At 41.8% G+C, this 8,884-nt stretch overlaps 1 protein-coding gene across 1 annotated transcript in view; it reads left to right on the top strand.

The window, feature by feature from the left end:
* Window positions 1-4,911: 4,911 nt before the first annotated feature.
* The window catches only part of SLCO6A1 (solute carrier organic anion transporter family member 6A1), a gene marked incomplete at its 3' end in the record, with an annotated part of 80,317 nt that continues 76,344 nt past the window's right edge, over window positions 4,912-8,884 (top strand). The window contains exon 1 of the mRNA XM_006755148.1: window positions 4,912-5,290. Coding sequence (XP_006755211.1) covers window positions 4,912-5,290 — 379 coding nt within the window. The remainder of the gene's footprint in view (window positions 5,291-8,884) is intronic.

Raw genomic sequence — 8,884 nt, 5'->3', positions numbered from 1 at the left:
GGGAAAGATGAGAAAGATCTTACTAGTTTATCTCAAAACTCATTGAACCAAGAATGAGATCTTTATGTTTAAATTTTAGTTTAGCCTGGCCAGCGTGGCTCAATGGTTGAGTGTAAACTTGTGAGCCAGGAGGTCATGGTTTGATTCCCAGTCAGGGCATATGCCTGGGTTGTGGGCTCAATCCCCAGTGTGGGGTGTGCAGGAGGCATCTATCAATTATTCTCTCTCATCATTGATGTTTCTATCTCTCCCTTTCCCTTCCTCCCTGAAATCAATAGAAATATATTTTTTAAAAATTTGTTCTATTGAAGAATTCACTTTTGTGACTAGCCTATGTCTATGCTATTCCTTTGATGAGAGAGAGAATGGGAAAAGCTCCTTAACAAAATATCTACATGGGAATTTCGATATAATAAAGATAAATTTGACATCTCTTAAAGTAATCTGCACAGTCACTGAATTCTTCTTGATCTTCTGGAGCTTAATGGCTAGAGTCCCTCCAAAGATTACTATTGTCAAATGAAAAATTATCCTGAAAAGGCAGAGGGAAGAAGAAAGGGAAGGAAAGAGGGAGGGAAACTTGGCAGCATCACTGGGGAAATTAAAAAATCATAATTATTGGATCTCACAAACCAGAGACTCTGAATTAATTGAGCTGGTGTGTGACCTGGTATTGCGACTTTTATAAGCATCAAAAATATTTTTAATATGAAGTCAAAGTTATGTATTTATGGTTTATCTGGTGAACTAAAGGAGACTGTAGAATTGTTGGAAATTTACTGAGGTTTATAAGGTCCCAATCAGTTATGAGCCAACAAAATAGTGAGTATATCATTAATATTCATTAGTAAATATCATTCCCAACACATGCAATGAATCAAGAAAGGATGAAATGAAAGGCCAAATTGGCAGTCAGTATTTCACCAGTAATGTTTGTCAAAAGTGAGCTCCCACTTTTGATTTACTTTGTATAGTTCTCAACTACTAACCATCCCTACACTGACATTGGCCAGTTATTATTACTTTCTGAGGAAAGAAAAGAATGCAGTACTGAGGGAAATTTGAAAAGCAGAAGAATCCGCTCAAAAGATTGAATATTAAAATGTATCTGATAGCCTCATGAACAAATTGTGATTTATTAAACATCTATCCTGCCACTTGCACTGTGCTAGAAGCCTTTCTTGCCATCAGAGAGCCTGCATTATTTCCATGATACTTTAGTTTTGTCACCACAGCTAATATTTGCACTAATAATATGTCAACAACTATTTGAAGTGTTTCTCCAACATATTAAATTCCCTTTCAGCACCTTACAGTTATCCATTTATTCCCACTAGATGTTTAATAAAAGTCTGTCTACCTGTCATGAACAACACTGACAAAAACTTTGAGAGATAGGAAGTTAAAAATGAATAATCCTGTATAATAAAAGGTTAATATGCAAATACACTGAATGGTGGAACAACCGAACAACCAGTTGCTATGACATGCACTGACCACCAGGGGGCACGTGCAGAACATGGCAGGCATTGGCAGTAGACAGCAGTACATGGAACATGGTGGGCATTGGCCGTGGTGGGATGGTAGAGCAGGTGAGCAGGAGTACCAGACCAAAGCAGGGCACTGGTCGCCGTCATTGGGGTGAGCCTCTAGTGGTTACTGAAAATTCTTTGCTCTCACGTGCTGCAGTCCCGCCTGGCACTCGCACCTGCTGCCGGCACCAGCCCTGCTCACACCCGCTGCTGATGCTGGAGCCACAGCTCACACCTGCTGTCAGTTTAACAGCAGTTAAACTGATCGCTTGACACTGTCAGCAGGTGCAAGCTGCGGCTGTCTACCCTGATTGCCCCCCAGGGCTTCTCCACCTCCCCCTGCTCCTGAGGGGTAATCGGGGCCAGAGCCGCCTCTTGCACTTGCTGCTGGCGCCGGAGCCGCTGCTCGCACCCGCTGCCAGCGCCTGATGCTGGTCCTGATTGCTTGGTGAAATCAGCGGCTGTGAGCGGCGGCTGCCGGCCCCCATCACCCGTGAGGTAATTCTTCATCTCACCCTGCTCCTGAGGGGCAATTGGGGCAGAAGCCACCACTCACACCCACTGATGGCGCCGTCTCTGCTCACACCCACTGACGGTGCCATCTCTGCTCACACCCGCTGCTGGCGCTGTCTCTGCTCACACCCACTGATGGCGCCATCTCTGCTCACACCCGCTGCCGGCGCTGTCTCTGCTCACACCCACTGATGGCGCCATCTCTGCTCACACCCGCTGCCGGCGCCATCTCTGCTCACACCCACTGATGGCGCCATCTCTGCTCACACCTGCTGCTGGCGCCAGCCCCAATCGCTCCACACCATCAGCAGGTGCAAGCGGGGCCAGTGCCATCAGCTCATGGGAGTGGCGGCGGGAGCGGGGTTGCTGGTAGACAGGAGACCAGGAGCTGCAGTGGGAGGGATTGGGCAGGGGCAGGGAGGTAGGCCGAGACCTGCCCCTGTGCCCACCACAGCCTTGAAGCCCACAGTTCCTTTCAAGGTGCACGAATTTGTGCCCTGGGCCCCTAGTATTTTAATAAAATATGCAAAGGAAACACTATGAATTATAAAATTGCTGTTTAAAAATACTAATTTAGTTGTCATAACCTAAAACCTAACGGGGAATTGTGTCTAGATACTGAGTTGCAGTAGTTTCAAGTCTGCAGAACATCAATTAGTTTGTTGAATCATTTAATTAAGAAACCCTTAGAGAAAGAAAAATATTCTAGGCTTGTGCTTTTCATTTATGATTCCCTTTGTACAAGTTTTTAACTAATAACCATCTCTAAAGTAACATTGGCTAGTTATTGTTACAGTAAATGTGTGTGTGTTCCAATCATACACACACATACATGCACATAAATATCCAAACATATACGTATATTATGACTGTATATCTGTGTACTGAATCACAGTGTTAGATATATTTTATTGTAGGTGTGGTTAAAATTTTTTAATATGCCAGACTAGGGAAAATTATATGCTCTCCTAGTTTTCTGCAAGAACAGAATTTTATTGAGTTATTAAAGTGAAATCTTTACATGTAAACAGTTTCATTCTACATTCAATTATCTTTATAGTTTGGAAATAATAGGAATATAACGATGAGAACTCTTGGATTTATTTTCTTAGGCAGTATTACGGACATATGTAGGAAGAGTAATATCTTGGGTTTAAAAAATTTTTTAATCCTCACCCAAGAACATGTTTTTATTGATTTTTATTTTGGAGAAAGAGGAAGGGAGAGGGATTGATGTCAATGTGAAAAAGAAACAGTCAGATGGCAAAGATTCCCCTTGTTTCTGAAGTTCCTAGGGTTTCTAAACCATTTGCTAGACCTCACTGTGCCTTTAAACATTCATTACAATTTCAGGAGTTTCCTTCCTATCTTTTTTTTAAAAAAATTCTTTATTGTTTAAAGTATTACATGAGTCTCCCTCCCCCCCCATTGAACTCCCCTGCCGCCCCTCCCCCAAGCACAAGCCCTCATGTGTCCCATCCTTTTTTCTGAGGGGTTTGTTAGCCTTGTTGCTTTGGAAATATAGCTCTTCCATGGGCAGAAAAGGTGATAGTATTTTATATCACTCAGCTTTTTCTTCTTTTTTTGTGACTATTTTTGATAGAGTGAGGGTAACATTCTACGTGGTTCTCTATATTCTGAGTGGAAGCAAAAATCCTAGTACCATTTATTTTGAACAAATCTGGCTTCCCCCCTCTGCTCTCAGGCCTGGCCCAGTCTGGTACCAAAGCACAAGAATAAGAGTCCCCCTAGTTTGCTACCTCCGAGGAATTCTGTTTCCTTTACGCTTATTAATGTTAGGAAGCAACGTGGAGGACATCCTAGTTAAGTAGGAAAGGAACAGGAAAATTCGGGCATTGTTTCTTCTTATGTGGTGACCGATATTTGACAGATGAGGCCTCTTAGTATGGGTGGGATTACATTTTCACTCACTGATGGGCACAGAGCTCTGCTGAGGCAAGCTCAGGCCTCAGGTCAGGGGTGGTGTCTGTGGAACCTTTCTGCCTAGCTCTTCTCAGTGATTTCTGCCTCTCCCTGCCCCGCCCACCCCGCCCCCAGTTATCTAGCCTCAGCACTTTCTAGCAGCACAAAAACTTGTTGAAGAGCTGGATTTTTTTTTTTTAAGTTTAATTTTTTTTTTTTTAAACACAGTGTCTAATCCACGGGAGGGAAGATAGTTTCAATTTTCCTGGAAAGTCACCCTTCTCACATACATGGCCTGAATAACACACTTTGCCTTTGCCGAAGAAAAGAAAACCAATAAGAAGTTACATTTTCATATAAACAACACAAATATTTCATGTCCTATAACTATTCTCCTCCCGTCTTTATTTTCAGTTAAGGTTTTTGCACCTGGGAAAGTAAATTACATGCGAGGTCTCACCCCTTATTTAGGGAGGACAATAATAATCCTTTCTATTCTTGACTAGAAATAGAGCTTCTAGGACAATAATTTTTATGTGTAAAAGCACTTAGGAGCATTCAATGGATCTTTGCTGGTTTCTCCAAATGTGGTAGAAGTGTCTTGTTCATGTCTTCTGATTTCTCCTCCTTCAACAATGTTTAGGTCCTTTCTAGTGATTATCCAATTAGAAAAACACTACAGAAGTGTGTGTGTGTGTGTGTGTTCTCTCTCTCTGACCCTCTCCCCACGTGGAAGCAAAGAGGAAATAGCCTTGGATGGTCTCTCAGGGCAACTGCCAACGGAGCTCCTCCTGCAGGGACGTTTGCCTCCAGCCCAAGAAAGAATGTTCCCTCTGGAGGCCTGGGCTGCGGGCGCCCATTCTCTAACGTCCACTCCCGCGGGCCGGTCCGTTGGAGCAGGCGGAGCAGGCGCCCGGCCAGGGGGAGCAACAAGCCACCCAACATGCAGTCGCTCGCCCAGCCCCAGTCCCAGCGGGAGCGCCCCAGCTTCAGCGGGAGCCCTCAGGCCGTGCAGGGAGCCCCCGTGCAAGAGGAGCGCCAAGCCCCGCAGTCAGAGATCCTGCAGGCTGAGCCTGCAGACAGCGCCGCGTTCATGGGAAAAGCCTGGAAAATGGGTCTTCTTTCAGATAGCGTGATCAAGTTTAAAAAACCGAAAAGGAAAAAGGCTAGGGCCATAGCCCCCCTGACCACGAAGCTGGAAGAACAGAATGAAAGTCTGAAGGAGTACCGCGGCTTGTGCTGTATGGGGAGTCCCAGTTGTCAGCGTTTTAATAACATCCACTGCTTCCTGATTTTCTTCTACATCCTGCTGCTCTCTCAGGGTGAGCCTGGGGGGTGGGGGTGGTGGGGACAGCAGGTGGCGCTCAGTGTATCTAAGTGGGGGAGGCAGGAGAGGGGCCAGGTGGTCCAGTTTGAGGCAGCTGCCCTCTCTAATACTGGAAAGGTATGACTAGGATAAAAGCTGGTTAAATGGGCCGCCACCATGGGTTTGGGCTCCTGTCCTCAAACACCTTATTGGCACAGTTACCTCTCAGTGTGGGTGATAGGGGTCTGGCCTCCAGAGAGCCACCTGGAGCGCATAGTGTTGAGTCATTACTGTTGTTTGGTCACCAACCGTGAGAAGCTCAGGGTTGAATTACTTGGGGGATTAAATAAAGTTGAAAACAAGACCTGTGACTGCCAGGTTGTTTCTGCTTCTGACCACAATTTTGAGACACATGAGCCAAGCCATTTCCTTCCTGGATCTTGTTTCCTCGGGTGTGAATACAGGAGGTAGAGTCAGGCTTCAAACAATCTGTATGAGAGAACCAGCCGCAACTCAAAGGTGTTCATCTTTGCCCACACAGTTTGAAGAAGAATGTGGATTTGAATGCCTTTAGAAGGGCAGGCATTCCCTACGTGGCCATGGCCCTCACCACTCCCTTTGCACCTACGTTCTTTACTAGTCTGTATACCCTGATGGTCTTGGAGTTTGCTAAACATGGTATCTTTTTTGTTCTAAGATGCTATGTCGAAATAAGTGTAATAAAAAAAGTCTAAATGTGATTAGAATCATATGAGAGGAGCAAATAAATAGTCATTAGTGTTTTTTTTCTTGATATCATCAAAGAAGTTTCTCTGAGGAATAGGCATTTGAATTATGCCTTGATAAACAGGTAGAGTTCTGATAGCTGGGAATGTAATTAAGGAGTATTTATTGAATTAATGAATGAATGAATGTAATGTTTTGATGAATAAATACTCAGATACAGGAAAGCCTTGTTTTAGAATGGTGAGTGACTGATTTGGCTGGATGATGGTTTTACCTAAGCACCAAAAAGGATAATTATACTTATTTTCTTTATTGTCTCAACCCCTCCCCCAGAGCTAATATAGTGACTGAGGCAGTAAAGACACTCGATAAATATTTATCAAATACATAAATAAATAAAAGAGAAGGAAAATACAAACTGTAGCCATATTATGAAGGTCTTTAAATACCTGAGTGAGAATTTTGAAAGGATTTTAAAAGGTGTGTCCTTCCCGCTAGCGTACTGGGTGATAAGTGAGGTGCTTTGTAGGCTCCTTCTCACTTAATATAGCCTTCTTATCATGAGGGTGATGAGGAGCCATTGAAGGTTTTTGAACAAGTGGTTGACAGTGAATGTTTAGCTCTACTACTTATTAACTGACTATACAGGCTCAGCTTAGGTATAACGTTGAGTCCTGCATTCATAAAAATTGTATATCTATTCACTTACATATTTATCAGTCGATATATTTCTTGTTACATTTTAAACAATTTTGAAATAATTTCAATAATTTGAAAGGGTGCAAAGAATTCCGAGTCCTCTTCACCCAAATTCTCTAGTTGTTTACATTTACCACGTGTGTTGTTCTTCACCTTTTCTTTCCCTGAACATACAGATTTTTTTCAGACACGGTGCCTCATTACTGCGAAACAGTCCAGTGTACACCTTCCCAAAGTGAGGACACTTTTCTGTATAACACCATTCACCCTCCCAGTCAAGACTGTCAGTGCACACTACCGTCAAACTATGAACTGATGATCCCACTCAGATGTTGCCATCTGTTCGAGTAGTCTCCTTTTCCTTTTCTGCCCAAAATTCTATCTAGGAGTACATGTTGCATTTAGTTGTCATATTTTGGACGTCTTCTTTAATCTGTAACACTTTCTCATTCCCTCAAGCCCCCTTTCATGTCTTGTGACCATGCAAGTCTTAAAGTATATGGGCTTTTCATTCCTTATGTTGAACTTCAACCTGGGTGTGTTTGACGTTTCTTTATGATCGGGCTGTAGGCCATGCGGGCCTGCCTGCCTGTCTGCCTCTCTCCCTTCCCTTTTCCCTCAAATTTGTGGTTTGTCTTTTCATTTTCTTACCTGATCTTTTTGGATGAAAAAGGGGTTCAGTTCTATTGAAGTCCAGTTTGTTAGTTTTTAAATGGTTTATTCTTTTTGGTTTCTATTTAAAAAAAAAAAGTATTGCCTAAGTCAATGTCATGAAGATTTTATACTTTGTTGTCTTGTAGAAGTTTTATAGTTTAGCCCTTACTGATCCAATTTGGTCTCTGATCCATTTTTGAATGAATTTTTTGTTAATGGAAAGGATCACAGTTTATTTTTTTTTCCATATAGAATCTGAAAAGACTGTATTTTATCCCATTGAATTATTTTGACACTTTTGTTGAAATTCTGATCTTTTTCTGAGTCTATTTATAACCTTTGTATTCTGTTCTATTGACCTAATATGTTTATACTTATGCAAATATTATATTGCATTGGTTACTGTGGCTTTATTATATGTATTGAAATCAGGCTTTCTTTTGACTTCGTTTTTTGTAAAAAGTTGTTTTGGCTATTCTAGATACTTTGCCTTTTCCATGTGTTGATTTCTATAAAAACTTAACGGAATTTTAATTGGGATTTCTTTGATTCTATAGATTTGCAGAAAATTGACATCTTAACACTATTGAGTGTTTTCATGCCTGATCATGGTATATCTCTTTTCTTATGTAGGTTTTGTATCCTTCAACCTTGGTAAATTAACTTATTTTCTTAGAATGTTTTACATATAAGATCATGTCACCTGTGAGTCAGGACAGTTTTATTTCTTTCTTTCCAATCTGTATGTTTTGTTACACTGGTTAAGACCTCCAATACAATGTTGAATAGAAATTTGAAAAGAGAAGGGTTTTTTTTTGTTTTGTTTTTTGCCTTCCCTGTTCCCTCCCATCTCCTCCTGGGTCTGCTACTGTTATTCTGCAGAAATTTTTGATATGGGCTGAATAATATGTGTAAAAAGAGTAATATTTTGTTTTCTTCCTTCTGTTATTAAAGCAGTAGATACTGCCACAGAAGAAAAGACTAAAAAGCAATAAACCTTAGTATAATTCATGCTTGAAAGCTTTAAAAAAGTAGTAGTCTCACCTCCACACACAGATTCTCAAGTTCTGAGGTAGCACCCAGAAGGCAGTCAGCTTCTGATAGTGTTTGTTTTTTATTTTTAACCTTTATTGTTGAAAGTATTACATATGCCCCCTTTATACTCCAATGACCCCTTCTAGCCTGCCCACACCCCCCATCCCAGGCCTTTACCACCCTATTGTCTGTGGCTTATGGGTTATATATATATTATTAAATCTTTATTGTTCAGATTATTACATTTGTTCCTCTTTTTTCCCCCCATAACTCCCCTCCACCCAGTTCCCATCCCACCCTCCGCCCTCACTCCCCACCCACTGTCCTCATCCATAGGTGTGCAATTTTTGTCCAGTCTCTCTAACAAGCTCTCAGATGATGGTGATGTTATTGATCAGTGGTTACACTTAGAGTACCAAGTGTCTAGAAGGTTATATAGAAAAACTGTTTTTAGTATGAGTTTGGATTTATCAGGAGAGAGTTACATTATCAATTA

Source organism: Myotis davidii, unplaced genomic scaffold, assembly GCF_000327345.1.
Source record: "Myotis davidii unplaced genomic scaffold, ASM32734v1 scaffold473, whole genome shotgun sequence".
In the NCBI taxonomy this organism is placed as follows: domain Eukaryota; kingdom Metazoa; phylum Chordata; class Mammalia; order Chiroptera; family Vespertilionidae; genus Myotis; species Myotis davidii.
The sequence above is the reverse complement of the archived record's forward strand: the minus strand, read 5'-3'. Positions and strand labels throughout refer to the sequence as shown.